General features: G+C 35.5%; 4 protein-coding genes across 4 annotated transcripts; all 4 read left to right on the plus strand.

Annotated features, from left to right (window-relative positions):
• Window positions 1-755: 755 nt before the first annotated feature.
• On the plus strand, window positions 756-5859 carry LOC100643093 (DC-STAMP domain-containing protein 2-like). Its single transcript, XM_048411540.1, has 13 exons — window positions 756-1040; window positions 1117-1392; window positions 1481-1631; window positions 1731-1890; window positions 1962-2225; window positions 2302-2515; window positions 2668-2983; window positions 3062-3369; window positions 3502-3825; window positions 3894-4254; window positions 4345-4477; window positions 4549-4649; window positions 4749-5859. The coding sequence occupies exons 1-13, from the start codon at window positions 889-891 to the stop codon at window positions 5079-5081; spliced, it is 3093 nt and encodes a 1030-aa protein (XP_048267497.1). The 5' UTR covers window positions 756-888; the 3' UTR covers window positions 5082-5859.
• An 11-nt stretch (window positions 5860-5870) lies between these two features.
• LOC125386189 lies at window positions 5871-8618 on the plus strand. The gene is made up of 4 exons (XM_048411327.1): window positions 5871-6942; window positions 7348-7792; window positions 8060-8317; window positions 8391-8618. The coding sequence occupies exons 1-4, from the start codon at window positions 6293-6295 to the stop codon at window positions 8592-8594; spliced, it is 1557 nt and encodes a 518-aa protein (XP_048267284.1). The 5' UTR covers window positions 5871-6292; the 3' UTR covers window positions 8595-8618.
• An 846-nt stretch (window positions 8619-9464) lies between these two features.
• On the plus strand, window positions 9465-13780 carry LOC105666427 (calponin homology domain-containing protein DDB_G0272472-like). The gene is made up of 3 exons (XM_048411541.1): window positions 9465-10094; window positions 10222-10620; window positions 10697-13780. Exons 1-3 carry the CDS (start codon window positions 9465-9467, stop codon window positions 13778-13780), a joined length of 4113 nt encoding a protein of 1370 aa, XP_048267498.1.
• A 106-nt stretch (window positions 13781-13886) lies between these two features.
• LOC105666426 lies at window positions 13887-15751 on the plus strand. Its single transcript, XM_012315725.3, has 3 exons — window positions 13887-14443; window positions 14795-15022; window positions 15169-15751. The coding sequence occupies exons 1-3, from the start codon at window positions 13887-13889 to the stop codon at window positions 15314-15316; spliced, it is 933 nt and encodes a 310-aa protein (XP_012171115.3). The 3' UTR covers window positions 15317-15751.
• Window positions 15752-15961: the final 210 nt, after the last annotated feature.

Genomic DNA, 15961 nt, shown 5'->3' on the forward strand with positions numbered 1-15961 from the left:
CGACTCCTTGCACGACTACTCTTCGGCTTTCCAGCCGAAGCAATCTTTTCTTTCCTTCTTTTCCATATTCGTTCTGGCTATCGACGTCTCTCTTCGAAGATCGAACTACGAGTTTTACGCCATCTCGCAGGCGAATCGAAAAATGAGACGAGTGGATTTTCTCACATCCTACGACAGTAAATTAGAATTGTTTCAGCAATCTTCTCTATTACGAAGTTTCATCGTTGTGAAATAAACCTCAGAATGATCTTTTTACTAACGAAATTGTAACGACATATTACCTAACAGTCGTGATAAACATCAATTGCGAACACGTTATTAATTGTTCGCTCGTACGATACGTTATCAGCATTCGTAGATAGTGAAATACGAATGTGTATTAACGATGGACAGCTTAGACACGAATAGACGTGCGATTACATTGACGGTAATACTTTTTCAAGTCGCACGATTTCAGGCAATCGGATGAGACCCTTATCATTTTGGTGTCACATGCGACATTATCGATTCAGTATAAAATAAGAACGCGATATTAGTAGCGGTTGGAATTATAGTGGAATGTATTTATGGAATTATTATTACCAATTATATAAATTTCCTAACTACAGGAAAATTGATCGCAGCCAATCAGCTCGTATTATTTGTAATATAATTCGTAATTTTATTGTATACTTAAAAACTTATAGCTGGCGATATAACGTAATGTATACATACTTGCTATATTTTATACAGTTCGATAAAAAAGAAAAGAAAAATGAAATCGTATCACTATAGACAGTAAAAGTTAACTGTATACTTAACCATTAATTACATAAGGAACTATCGTACAAAGAATAATTTCAGTTGTCTGCGTGATTTATTAACGTTAGGCGTACGTAGAGCTCTATCATGGCATTTTTCCAATTGGTACTGAAAGCCAACAAATTGGAAAAACTGAGGCAAAGTTACGAGGATGAAAAACTGACATCGATTGAGATTTCGAAGGGTATCGTCAAACCTGTATATACTTTGAAGCAGCAAATTCGTCGAAGAAAAATATGGTTAGACTGGAGCTTTAAATAATCGAGAAATTTTGACTTCGTTTTTATATTAACTATGTTTGGAAAATCGAGACAGGTTTAAGAAGAAGGTTACACACCTCTTAGACAAAATCTTTGCTATTTTAAAAGATTCTTGGATACATAAAAAGATTGTTGTAATTCGTACCGATGGAACATTAGAAAATTACATAGCAAAAAGCTTTGCAGGATTCGTTGGTGGAATATTCTTGACGTACATATTTTTCATATTTTTCGTGTTTCAATTGCATTTTAAACTGTCGTCTGCGACGTTCCTCTGTACAATAATAGGAATAATTCTCACTCTTGGTCTTGCATTTTCTTTCCAAGTCCGGTACGCTGTGATATGCGTATATATTTATCATACATACAACATGTACGATATATTATTGGTAGTTTAAATAATTAGAAAAATATTTCAGATGCGTTGTGTTTCTTCTCTTGCCGCAATTTTTCTCGAAACGCGGAAGGCAAGCTTTAATGGCGTACGCGTTTATTTTAGCTTTAACAGGACCAGTGAAGAATACTATGCACAACACTGGTGTACTTTCAGAGTCACTAGCCTGTGCGCAAGTACGTATATCGCTCTATATCATTTTATGTCATTAAATTCCCCGTTCTCGAATATCGATCGCATTCACGGTCAACTAGAAAATATCGTTTACTCTTCAGGAACAGTTAAAGGAAGCGGTGAAGACCGTCATAGATTTAGCGAAACAACCGTTTTACGCTTTGCGAGAAGCAATATCGAAAGTCATAAAGACGGTCAAAGTGGTCGTAAAGAAGATTAAACAGACTCTAATTGCGATTAAAAGAGTCGTTCTTAGCATACGTAAGTAGAATTTGTGTACAATCTATTAAAAGTTCTACAACCTGCATCCTTTACTTCGTATCTCATCATAGTTAGAGTTATCACTGCGGTATTCGAATGGCTGGGAAGTATCATAAGTATATGTAACAAAAAGTTGGGCACACCTTTCGACAGGTGCCAAAGCGTTTTTGAAGGAGCAGTGGCGGATTGCAAAGCAAAATTGGGTCCAATTTTTGGATTGGTTTGCAACATAACTTACGTTGTCAGTAGTCTGTGTTACATAGTGAAGCCACTGGATTTCATTTGCATGCTTGTTTCCTATATCGCTGACAGCGTAGTTGGTGTCGTAAGGAGCAGTAAGTTATCTTGAAATAAATTTGAATTTTCCCTGTTTCTTTCCCCCGGACACGTTTTTACAGTCGCAATTCGTAGAAATTAAGAAGTTCACGATGCACATGAAAGCGATGTTCTACGTTAAAGTTAAGTTCTCCCATTCGTTTCATTTCGAAACGAACCAAAGCAGGACGATACAAGACGTATCCACGAGTATTACTACAGAAATACGCTCAAGAACGGACAAACTTTTTGGTTTCTTCGATTTCATGAATTTCATCACGTCCTTCTTCATGTTCTTTATCATACTCAGGTAATGTAATGTAACTGTTACATCGATAGGAATAGTTGGATAATTATGAATTTATTCAATCGTGTAATTTCAATAGGTTCGCGCATTTCTCTAGAACAATGTGAAAAATGTAATATTCAATATAAATTGACTATCCGATCTAATATTTTCAGAGTGTTACGCTATCGTTACAAATGGTTAACCAGCGAGCGTTTCGACAATCGATACATAACCGACGATCTACGTACCATCGATTTGATAAGAACACGTCAAGACAAGGAAACAGTTTTGCCACTGAATCGACGTGAACGGAACAAATACGTGCCACTCTCTTCCGTCATATTAATAAAATCCGAAAGAACAAAATTATCCAAGTCTATCATATTCTTAAGCCTAGCTACGGTCAAACTTATCGCATACATGTTGATAGATTATTGTCTTTATTGGGTACTGAACACCATACAACTTTACGGACGATTTCAAAGCAAAGTAAAATGACAAACTATTATTATTAGACTGCTGATAATTATTGCAATTACTTCATACAGCAATACGGCATTCTTTTAGGTCGAACGACCAAACGTGGTAACTATTCACGTATCAGGCGATGGATATTTAGCTGACCTTTATAAAAGTATCGTAAAAGCATTCACGCCACACGGGCAGGGAACAGAAATCGATACGATGCTTTGTCTTCCGGTTCCTGTAACACCTGATTTCGATAAATACACTCAGATCCTCGTTTTGATCTTTCTTTGCTGGCTGATGGCATTTTTCGAGCCTTATGGTTTACGAATGAGACAGGTAGTCATGTGTCAGTATTATCCCGAGAGAGCAAAGCAGAGAGCAGCTTGGTTGTACAATTACATCATCAGGTATCCAATTTCTTTATATCCAAGGTATCTACCTGGTGAACTTACTTTAACTACAGACGGGTCGAAATCTGTTTTTTCGAAACTTTCGAAATGCGAAATACTTATTTTCTTCTAATCTTTACTTCGAACTAGGTCAAGGGGCAATTTTTTGAAGTTTGCTAGACGTCAACTACGCCGAAAATTTGGCCTGACCGAAGGGGAAAAAATCGAGAAAGTGACTTTAAAAGAGAAATTGTGGGCCACGTTTCCCTTATTGAACATATTTTTTCCATTGAAACAAAAAGCGTGTCTTCTGTGTGGAGCAGTGGAACGTGACGAGGATCCACATGTTAAATGTCCAACTCCTGGTTGCATTGGCCTATATTGTACGCAATGTTTCGCGGATTTGCAGAACTTGTGCACCATTTGTCGGTCACCGATGGACTATGGTGACTTGTCCGACATGAGTGAGGAGAAGTAAATTAATTAATGATAAAAATCCTGAATAGGCTAACCGGTGATCGCTAACGCCCTTAAAATATTAGAGACTCTTCGGAAGATCAATTTGAAATACCAAGAAGAGCGTTGCTAAAACCTGAATTGAAATTGGACGAAGAAGAAGATAAAATAATGGACGAGGAAGGTAAAATGATGGGAGAAGAATACGAGGCAATGTTAGGCGAAGAATATGAAACTGAAGAGGAAGAGATGTTAGATAAAGAATATGGAGCTGAAGATGAAGAGATATCGGGTGAAGAATATGAAGTGGAAGACGAAGAGATGATGGGTGAAGAATATGAAACTGAGGATGAAGAAATGTTAGGTGAAGAATATGGAGATGAAAAGATATTAGGTACAGAATATGAAGATGAAGAGATATTAGGAGAAAAATACGAAAATGGAAGGGTAATAGGGGGAGAAGAAGAAGAAGAAGAAGAAGAAAAAGCAATGAAAATAATAGGAAAAAAAGAAGGAAAAAAAGAAGACAAAGAAGAGGTAAAAGTGAAGAACGAGAAAGAAGGAAACAAACTGAGAGCCGAGCAGGCAGACAAAATGGAAAGAGACGTCGGTGAACAGACGGATGATAAATCCTTGGAAGATCTCGATCAAAGTACCGAATACAGTTACAGTAAGAATTTAACGTATAGTGGAGACAACCTCATTAAAGTGTACTACATTAACCCATGTTAATTGTCCCAGCGTATCAAGATGAATCTCCTGAGGAAGTCGAAATCGAGAAAACGAGGAAACGATTCAAAGACGTGGAAGCACAGAAAATTCGAGACGACGTAACAATCCAAGTGCGTTTCAACGTGATATAGTAAAATCTTTTCGACGTATATCAACTTCATTAAATGTCTTATCTTTTTGCTGCTGTTTTAATATCGTTTCGTATTTAGATATTCAACCAACCGTTCGTGAAAGAATCGATCTCGGGCAGTGAATCACCAACTTCTGGCTTCGTTGTGAGGGCACGTAGAAAAGTTCGTGCCAAATTAAAAAAGCGGCCGGTTGCCGAGGTGAGAGATTCGGATTCATCAAGTTCGATTGCCGACACGGAATCCTGGCCGAGTGAAGATGTCGACGAAGAAGAAGTAATACACATAGAAATAGACGGCGATTCGGAAGAATTACTTCCGAAGGATAGAAAGGATAGAAGGAAACTAGGTCGTATAAATAGAATCGTCGATGCAGTTGCGAGAATTCCTTGGCTCGGTAAAGGAGAGGTATGAAACATTCTAAGCCCTCCGAATATGTTCATATTTCTGGATCATTATTCCTTGGGGAAGGATTTAACGTTTTATTGAAAGGATAGGAAGTTTGCTTAAACTTCGTTTTAAGGCACCTCAAATTTTTGGTCCATCGTTTTCTAAAAAGTACTATCGAACGATATAGAGCGAAATTAAGAGTTTATGCAACCCACTCTTTTTTAAAGACACTGGAAGATATATGATATCTATAAGAATTTATAGTATCCATTTTGTTGCAAAAAGAACCATTTAAGATGGGATTTAGTTGAAAATTCGATCAAAGAAAGAAATTTATCGTTTCGACAGAATGGCGAGAAGACACGCAAAGGATTGCAAAGGAAACGTCCATCCCTTATGAATAAGATTGTCAGTATGCTTCACAGAAAGCAATCAATGCCAATCAAATCGTATAAAAGAGTTAGAAGGACGAAGGATTCCTCGCCCTCTTCTTCCTCCTCGTCTGACGAGGAAAACGAGAGTCTACTAAAAGTGCAAGACAGAGACACTGATAGTCCATCAGACTTGGCCAGAAGGAGAAGTAGAAAGACAACAACGGAAGATACTTCTGATGAAACTCTAACTAGGAGGCTATCGTATGAAAAGAATTTCCAGACGAAACCATTACCAAGGTAATGTTGTATAAAAAATGAAAGACTATAATTATTTTTAATTTGTATATAATTATTTAATAATAGTAAATACTTCTTATTGTACATGATTATTTTTAACAAACGTACGATAAAACAGGCATCTGGAGTCTGTTGTGAAAGACACGTCTTATTTCGAGGTAGATGAGACTAAAGACTCACGAATACGAAAATGTGTTCGCCAAGTAGAGGATATCAATAAACCGTCAGACATAAAAGTGTCTACGGGACTTAAATATAGAGACACGTGGAGCACTACAGAAAACGATGAATTAGTATTATCATATTTATACTTTAAAAATGTTGTATATAAGTTTATAACTAGACTCTGGATCTTTATGTATTTATTCGAAATTTAATGGAAGAATTTTATCTCTTCTAACTCTTCTAACTATTCATCTAAGAACATAAATCCGCTGTCTAGTTAACATTACAAAATACCAGAGACGATGAAAAACATTCTTTTGCTTCTTCTAGGATCTCTGCTCTTGCACATCAGAGATCACGTTTGAGACAACTGCAGATAAAGATATTTATTCATTGGATATGAACACTATATCGGAACAGACAAATAGAGTTAGTCAGACTGTACCTAAAGGTAAAACAGATTACACAAAGGTGACAGAACCGTGGATCAAACAAAAGCATAGGAAGGATGATTTTTTTGAGTACAAAGACTTGAAAGATTTAGAGCAAGAAAACACGGAATTAGAAGAAAACAGAAAGATGAAAAACATAACTACGAAGAAAATAAAGGACAGAATAGAATCTTCGGAAGAAATTGCAACAATTTGTTCAGATACAGATAATACTTCATTGTATGATCCAACAGCAGATTTAAAATTATACGGTGTTGGTCATGAATCGAGGAACCGACAAGCGACTATGGAAGAAGCTGCAGGATCTAAAATGCAATATTCGGAAGTGAATCCAACAATCTCAGAAGGGAAACTTCCGAAAATTGATACTGGAAATAAAAACACATTTTTCGACAAGCTAATAAGAAAGACGAAGTTCGATAAAACCACCGATCTATCAGATAAAAACAAATCCATTCAAACAAAATTGCACAAACATGATAGAGGAGATAATCATATTGAGAAAGATACAAATATCGCGGACGGAAGAAAGTTTGGTGAACTTTCTAGAGAATTAAATAAGGAGAGTAGAAGACAGAAAGAAAAGCATCGTCGAAGGTAAATATCAAAATAGATAGCAAGGTAAGTACATATTAAGTTGTTTGGCGAATTCCTGACGAATGTAAAGAAAGATTTAAAGGAAATTAAACATTTTATCATTTGTAACTTGGCGATTTTTCAAGCCTTTATATCTTCAGTTTTCTTGAAAAATAATTCATCTCCTATAATGATAATATCTTAGGTAATAATAATAATAGCTTTTATAGAATTTTTATTAGGCTTCTAGAGTATTTAAAAAAAATTTCCTGCTTATATCCGACAAATAAGTTTGGCGAAGACAGGGATAAAAAACAACGAGTTTCAACATCGTCTCATTGACGAAAAGAAATTCTTCTCTTTAATGCTATTTAGTATTCAACTAAGGGAAGCATATTTGAAAAATAATCGCGATAAACATGACAGGTCAAAACGAAGAAAACGCAATGGTTCAGAAAAATCAACGTTCACCGATGACGAAGAGATTTATCCTGAGCTTAAATCACGATCAAAAAGATCACGTCGACTTGTTCCCGAAACTGCTGAAAAAGGAAGCGAAGCAGAAGAATTGAAATCATACGAAAATGAATACTTTGCTCGTGAATCTCCATCGCGAAGTTATGGACCAGATATTTGTAAGAACTGTGCTTCCCATCATCTAGAGATGGCGAAACGAAAATTTGAAATGCCTATGGTAAAAAGATACTTGCCCATGTATCAGAGTCCAGGACTGATCGAAGAATTGAAAAGGCACGATCGAATGAGATTAATTCGAGAAAGAGAAATTAGAAGACGAAGAAGTGGAAGTTCTCATCGATCTTCAGATGCGCAAGATCGAAAGGTCGATCGTTCTCCTGCACCTGATTCGTCGGTAAGTAAACAAGTTTCTCAGGAGATGTGTAATACTCTTTGCGAGTGGACAACAAAATTATTTATTCAAAATATATAATGTTGGCAAAAGGAATAGATTCCAGGGAACAATGATCAAATATTATCTTTTTAATTTTCCATAAAATCCCTTGTCGATGGTTTTGATACTCTAACACAAAAATGATTCGTGTTGTCACATTTTTGAAGTACATATACTATACGAGACAGAGTATCGCTTTCGTTAAAAAGATAATTATTTCGCTTTAAGCTTAAACCGAAAGAAAAGGACGGCAGACTTGCTTATCAAGAGTCGCAAGCTTATAAAAATGTCTTACGCGAATTTCAAACAAGGGCTGGACGTCAAGAAGTTCGTAAGAAACCTAGAAATAGGATACCGTTAATATGCTTGTCTGAAAAGGCAGACAAAAGTAAAGAAGTGGAACAACTATATCCATGTGAAAGACAAGCTCGACAAAAGCCGAATGTGATGAAGAAATTCGCTGATAAAATGGTAGCACCATTCAAGGTAACTTGAAATGTGAATTAATAATTGCAACCACTGGCACAACCACATATATATTTCTTAATTATCATTTTAGCCGCCTAAATATAAGAAACACAAATGCAAGACGCACAGAGGAGACGTAAAGTTTGAAGAAATGGAAATTATGTATGATTGCTTATGTGACGCAGAAGTTTTAAGCGAGGCATCTTCTACTTGTAGTTGCGTTAAAAAGACACATAAATCTGGTACTTTAACATCCGCCGATGAAACAAGTGATAATAACGAGTCAATCCAGTAAAAGGGTAAAAATAATATCTTCAAACGTGTGTTACAAACTTTTGGAATCTGATTCCTGATAGTATAATCTCGAGACACCGTTAGTTATCGGATCTTATACTTACATTGGCAAACTCAATGGTGGAAATTTATCATAGGAGAAATAAATAGTTTGTTAAGTATGTTAAAGGCTGGACTGCGGATTTTTATGCTGTGAAATTATTTAAATACGTGAAAATGTACAGAATGCATGTAATATGTAAGCATGTAGGAATTATCCAAAGCTTTGTCAGTAATTAAACTAATAGCGTTCCTCTTTTGAATTAGAAAGAGAAAATATATAGTTTAGAAACCCTAAGTGCATTAAACCCTTATTTCTTAATCACACCGTACTATTAAAGGTTTCGCACGCTCTGCACAAATTCTTTCCGAGTAATATCAATTCTCCGAATTGATCGTCATTCGCCATCGGTATTTCAAGATATATAAATATTCGCTCATCATTTAAAAATGACGATACTTTAATCGTATTACATGCAACACACTTCATAATCATAGCTCCGATGGACGCAAAAATATTTTCGTTTGTTTCAAATTTTCTATCCTATTAAAATGTATAACCTTTAATAGAACTGTCGAATAAAAAAAGAATTAACAATTATCTATCCGAGAGATGAAATAAAATTATTGTTTTCCAACATATAAACGTATTTCGGCTATGTCGAAGAAAACGTATAAGTTTCTTCAAAATCGAAGAAGAATATATCTGGAAGACGACGTAAGATTTGGCAAAGACAAACGTAAAAGAAAGAAGTAGAAAAAAGATATAATTAACAAGTTCAATCGCAGATAAACGGATTCAAAGCCAGGTATTTTGGAAATAGAGAACGATATGTCTCTGCCGGGACAAAATTCAGAAAAACTTCCAAAAAGCGGCGATCGAAATGTAATTGATCCACTTCACGGTGTAAAAGCAAGCGGTTCCCCTCCATTGTCGCCAAATGTGTCAGTGCCTAGAACTTTGCCTGCAGCACATCTTGAACGCCAGAAGGTATCCTATACCAAAGACAGAAATATCTTACGAACGACTGAAGAGGACAGAAAGAATAAAAACATTTGGAAAGATAAAATCAAGAATGAAGCGAAGAATGAAATCAAAGGCGAAATCGAGAATGAGGTCAAAGATGAAACGAAAAGCGATGAAAAGGTACTTTTGGATGAAAACGAATTTTGCGATCTAATAACTTGCACGAAAGATAAATCTGAAACTGTAGATTTGGATGCAAATGAAATTTGCGACTCGATGACTTGCACGAAAGAAAAATTTCAGAAATTAGACAAATATAGAGAAGTAGATTTGGATTCGAACAGAGATTGTATTTGTTCTGAAACTTGTGACAATTTTTCAGAAACACGCACGAAGCATGATAGAGAAGGCAAGATCTCTCCTACGAAATTAACAGAAATAATCAATAGCTCGATCAAAGAAGCGATGCAGAATATCGTGAAGCAATGTAAAATGGTATTTAAGATGCAAGTATCAAGGATACTTCAATTTTTTACCACATTTTTATTGCCAGTGTACGCGCAAACAAAATGAAGGAAATTATTATTTTAATGTATTATGTATTTTGCGTTTTAAAAAGCAGAAAGAAGAGAAAGATGCCGATAAGAAGCCAAAAGAAGAAGCTAACTTTGATAAAGTTTGCTATGTAGATAAGGAAGGAATTCTAGTAAAAATGAAGCACGAGCATCGACCACATACCACTCGGAATAGTTCAACGATAGAACGATTACGTAAAAATAACGAGCAGTTTGATAATCGTTTAAAATCGCATCGTCTTCGAGAAAAATATAATAGCGCACGTGCGAATATTAGAAAATTACACGAGGAAAAAGGAAAACGTCAGAGTAAAAAAGATAACGCGTTCGAAGAAGGAAAGAAAAAGAAGCATTCAAAATCATTAAACAATGTAAAAACTGATAATCGTAGGATGACTGGAAACGTGAACATTTATATTTGTTCCGAAGCCAGCGAAAATATCCAAGTAATTCTACTTTTTATTTGTCTATAGCATTTCGTTTAAAAAAAAAAAATTGTCCACTTACTATTTTATTTGTTAGGCAACTAATAAACAAGATAAATCTCAATCATGCACGGAATCATGCTCAGAAACGACGACGGAACAGTCAAAAGTTTCTTCGAGCAAACTTGTCACTTCAATTCGGAACAAGCGCAGAAAATCTCAAGAACAGGATTCGATCGATCTTCTTGTAAAAAGCGAAGAAAGTAACGACGACAGCACTACCTATAGTTCAGGCCCATACGAAGATTCCAAAAACACGCTAAAAGTAGAAAGCTGTAATTTTATCGACGTCTATGACAACCTCGACAAAGATGTCCGCGTAAGCACTCAATCTATTTTGACCGAATGTGGATGCAAGGACATCGATAATAGCGATACTCTCATGACAATTGATAAGTCAGACTTGTCGTTTGAAAAATCGAAATTTATTATATGCGACAAAATAGAGAAACCTTGCTCCACGATTTATACAACGAAGACTTTGACAGACTCGGAGAGCGACGGATGGTCATCGAAATCAGTTTGCAGCAGTCGAAATACAGATGTATGTATTTCATCCGACGCTTGGTCAGTGGAGCCCAATTTAAATTATCGTATTAACGATAGCGAACGTCGTACATTGCCCATAAAAACTCGTGAAAGTATATGTAAATATCGTAAAAGAGATCAAGGATTAATTGATAGGTCTAATCTGCGATGTAGTTGTAAAAGCAGAAGACCTTACTCTAAGACAGTAAACAAAGAATCATGGATGACTTGTAATTGTATAACAGAGGAAGAAGAAGATGTATGCGTCGATATGAAGACTATCGAAAAGCCCACTGTAAAAGACAAGGAAACAACAACTATTTGTCGTAAACCTTCGGAAGATTTAAAAGAAACGACGACGTTTGTACCATGCCCAAAACATTCTGTGGATTTACAAGAACGTATAGACAAATTAGAGGAAGAGCCGGCTGAAGATGTGGAGGTCAGGGAAAAAGAAAAGGATACGAAAGAGTTACCTGAGGAGGAAAAGTTACCTGCTGAACCAGAAAAAAGCAAGGAATTGGGAGAAATTCCAGCCGACATGCCAAAGTTTGTCCCATCAAGAACAATAAGACCTGAAGTAATTGTACTTAAACAGTTGTTGAAACAACCTATACAACCAAAACCTGTAGGAATTATTGATATTTTGCCAATTCCTGTTATGAAAACAGATATTTTGGAACAATCGGCGAAAGATACGATTGATTCAAAATACAAGTTGCGTAAGGAATATAGCAAACCTGAACCAAAGCAACTAGCAATTGAAGAGAAACGAAAGTTATCTCAGAAAAAAGATGAAGAAATACTGAAAGAGAAATCAGCGGGAAAAAAATTGGAAGATGAAACGTTAGAAGAGAAAGGCAAAGGCGAAGCTAAAGACACGAGAAAAGCTGAAAAGAGAACGTTAGAAGAAAAAGACGACAGCAAAATTAAAGATACGAAAACATCAGAAGAGAGGGAGTTAAAGAAAGAAGACGATAGCAAAATTGTAGATACGAAAAAAGCAGCGGAGAGAGGATTAAAGAAAGAAGATGACAGAAAAATTAATGATACGAAAAAAGCAGAGGAGAGAAGATTAAAGAAAGAAGATGACAGAAAAATTAAAGATACGAGAAAAGCAGAGGAGAGAGAGTTAAAGAAAGAAGACGACAGCAAAATTAAAGATACGAAAAAAGCAGAGGAAAGAGAGTTAAAGAAAGAAGATGACAGCAAAATTAAAGATATGAAAAAAGCAGAGGAGAGAGAGTTAAAGAAAGAAGATGACAGCAAAATTAAAGATATGAAAAAAGCAGAGGAGAGAGAGTTAAAGAAAGAAGATGACAGCAAAATTAAAGATACGAAAACAGCAGAGAAGAGAGAGTTAGAGAAAGAAGGTGACAGCGAAAGTAAAGACACGAAAATCATCCAACAAATAATGAAACCATCGCTTCTTTCCAAAGGCTTAAAAATGATTACAGGTAGAACAGAACGTCCAGAACCAAAGCCTGAAGGATTCGTGGAACCTGCATCGCCTGATGTTATTATCGATAAAACTGTTGAAATTCCTGAAATAGAAACTAGCGAATTTCCAGAGCAATCTAAAGACGATACAAAAGGGGAGGAAAAATCTGTTCCCTCTAAATTGTTCGCATATATACCGAAAAAAATACCTATACCGACAAAAATACCTATACCGACAAAAATACCTATACCGATGAAAATACCTATGCTGAAGAAAATACTTACACCGAAGAAGAATGATAAACTTGAATCGAGTACAGATAATTCAAAAAAGCAATCTGTAAACGAGGAAAATAAAAATAACAATAAAAATCCGTATATAACTAATTCAACAAAATCGCCTTTATACGAAGGAAATAAAAAGAACAATAAATACAATCCTGTTTCTAATCCTTCGCAATCCACCAAAAAAGAAATAAAAAATAATACAGAACATAAAATAAATTCTAATGTCAGTAAAAATAATCCAAATAAATCAAATTTATTAACTGTTACGAATAGCAAAAATTCGCCTGTTTCGCCGATTCAAAATGTTGGTATTGAATTAGGAAACCAAGGAAATCCTAAAAACGATAAAGAAATATCTGAAACTCAAGATATGCCTAAAAATCGAGAAATTCATGAATCGTTGACGAAGCCACAGCTTGATAAGGGAATCGACGTTGAAGAAGAAAAAGGACTTGAACCGCAGATTACTAAAACTCAAGAGGACAAATCAGGTGAAAAAATAAATGTTATTGTGCATTCTGAAAAAGAATCTATCGCGGTATCTACGCAACCTGACAAATTCGACTCTCGTATGATATGTACAAACACAAACCCAAGTTATACAAAGCATACGGGTGTTACCGATTATATTACAACCGAAAAAAGCACATGCAATTGTTATTATTTACCGATGCGTCAATACAATAACGAACCTATAAATTATCCTAAAAGTTGCTTAAAAAAGGAAAGATCGTGTTATCATACTATTTCTCAAGAAAGTAATCGTGCGAATCCATACCGTGATAAAAAAGCCTGGGAGGAGTGTAGCTGTAGAAGAATAATTGCTTGCAACAATTTTTGTAGATCACGGAACGAATGCAGGTAAATATATTAACAAAAATATGAATTTGCATGAACATTCGGAATCTATTCACCTCGGTCGATGTCTCATCGACAATTAAACTTAATTACAATTAAACAGTTGTAGATTGATGGTAAACTGCGTAAACTGTTACAAACCTCAAAATAAATGCAACTGTAAATTAATTTACGAAAGGAAGAGCAGTAGTGGGTACATGAAATCGATGTTTTGTCTTTATTGCGATAAGCCTCGCGACAAATGCACGTGTATGGCGATAGCACGAAAATGTTCGTACTGTGAACTGCCTATAAATATGTGCATGTGTAAGGAGCAGAAAACAATTTGCGATGGAAGACCGGTCCTGACCGAGTCTAATAACGATTGCACTATGTACGTCACTGCGTGGAAGCCTAGAGAAGAAGTACGACGTTACTTTTCTAGGAACTTGACCGATCTTAAAACCGATTCCATCAATGAATGCTGCTGCTGCGAGAAACTTAAGCAGCATAACTCCGATGACCTTCCTTATCAACGACTAAGCGTTTTTTCCGACGTGATGGATGAATTGCAGCAAAAAATAATCGAATCTACGTGTTGTGCGCGATGCCAAAAAGTTCCTTGCTGTTGTAATGTTAATGTAGAAAGAGATGAGAGAAGAGAAGATAGGAAGATAAAGTATTGTATCAGGTAGGATGTTTTTACTACTTTGATTAACCCATTAATACTGTAAATCGCAAGAAACTCGGACAGGCAATCATTAGATGACTCATAATTTACAGTATTATTTTAATAATGCGTACTATAAGTACATTATAAATGAAGATCACAGGGACAAGAGAACAATTTTAAAATTCAATATATCGTCAATGACCGCCGCGTCAAAACTATTTTCCTACTTGATTCTGAGATCTTGAAAAGAAAATACAATAATTTCCTAAATCGTACATTTCCAATTCTTCGTCATTTTATTACCCTGGCAAAGGGTTAAAGTAAGAAGCACATTCCGAAAATATCATATTAAGAAACTATTCGTTGCAGCCCTAAAACACGACGGAAGATTATCGCCGTATGTATGGAAAAAGCGAAAAATAAATCATTGAATAATTGCAAATACGAGTCTAATCACGCAAAGAGCGACAAACAGAAAAAAGTATTAGTAGCCCTTTGTTGTGTTTGCAAAGCAACACCCTGTAGATGCAAGAGATCTAAATCCAGTCAGAAAAAGTTGAAAGCGAAATGTTATTATTGTAAAAATTCACCGTGCATGTAAGTATCGATAGAAAGAAAGAAAAGAGGGAAACGGAAGAAGTGTGGAAATTTCACGTTAATGGAAACAACTTCTTTCGCTAATTGCCCTGAACGTAGATCTGGTACTTCCAGTTGTTGATTTTTTATTACATTCTTTACTACAGCTGCATTGCGGCCAGAGAGCGCAACAAGTCGAGGCCATGCAGGTGCACTGATTCACCTTGCCGTACGAAAGAGAAGGAAAGCACATCGTATGGAAAAACATCTACGAAACCGAAGAACAATGACGAAAAGACAATTTGCGTGCACTAATGTGACACCTGTCGTTACTTGATTTACAATTTGGAATACAAAGTCAATTGGAGCAAACTGCCGCTCAGGATTTTTAAACAAAAGCCAACAAACGATTTACATTTTCCGAAATTTCTGAAAATGAACCCCTTCTTCATAGTCTTCGATAATATCTTTATACATAAGAAAATTTATTTGAATTATATTGTTAAGAGCGTTCTACGAACAACGGTTCAAACGATTCTGCTGCATTCGCAATTTTTCATTTTTCACAATCAAAAGCAGCATTTTTATTTAACTGATAATCGAACGTATCCCCTTCCCACTTCTTTTTTTACAGAATTTTTATGAAAATTTTCCAGTGTCCATTTCCTTTCTTTTCTTTTTCAAAATTGGTTAAAGTATATAACAGTGTCGAGGATTTAACTTTAAAACTTCAAGTATGTTTACATTAAAATATGATTCAGTTTGTTGCATTTTACTAAATCATTCCCTCTTATGTGTATATATATATATGCATAATCATAGAAAAAACAAGGTAACTCTGTTTTAGTTACGATAGAACATTTGACATATTGCAAAACGCTCTGATTACGCTGCAATAGTTTACATATTAACTGAACGAATATTTCATTTTATAAATTATAACGGATATAGCGATATAAC

This window comes from Bombus terrestris, chromosome 13 (assembly GCF_910591885.1).
Source record: "Bombus terrestris chromosome 13, iyBomTerr1.2, whole genome shotgun sequence".
NCBI classification, from domain to species: Eukaryota; Metazoa; Arthropoda; class Insecta; order Hymenoptera; family Apidae; genus Bombus; species Bombus terrestris.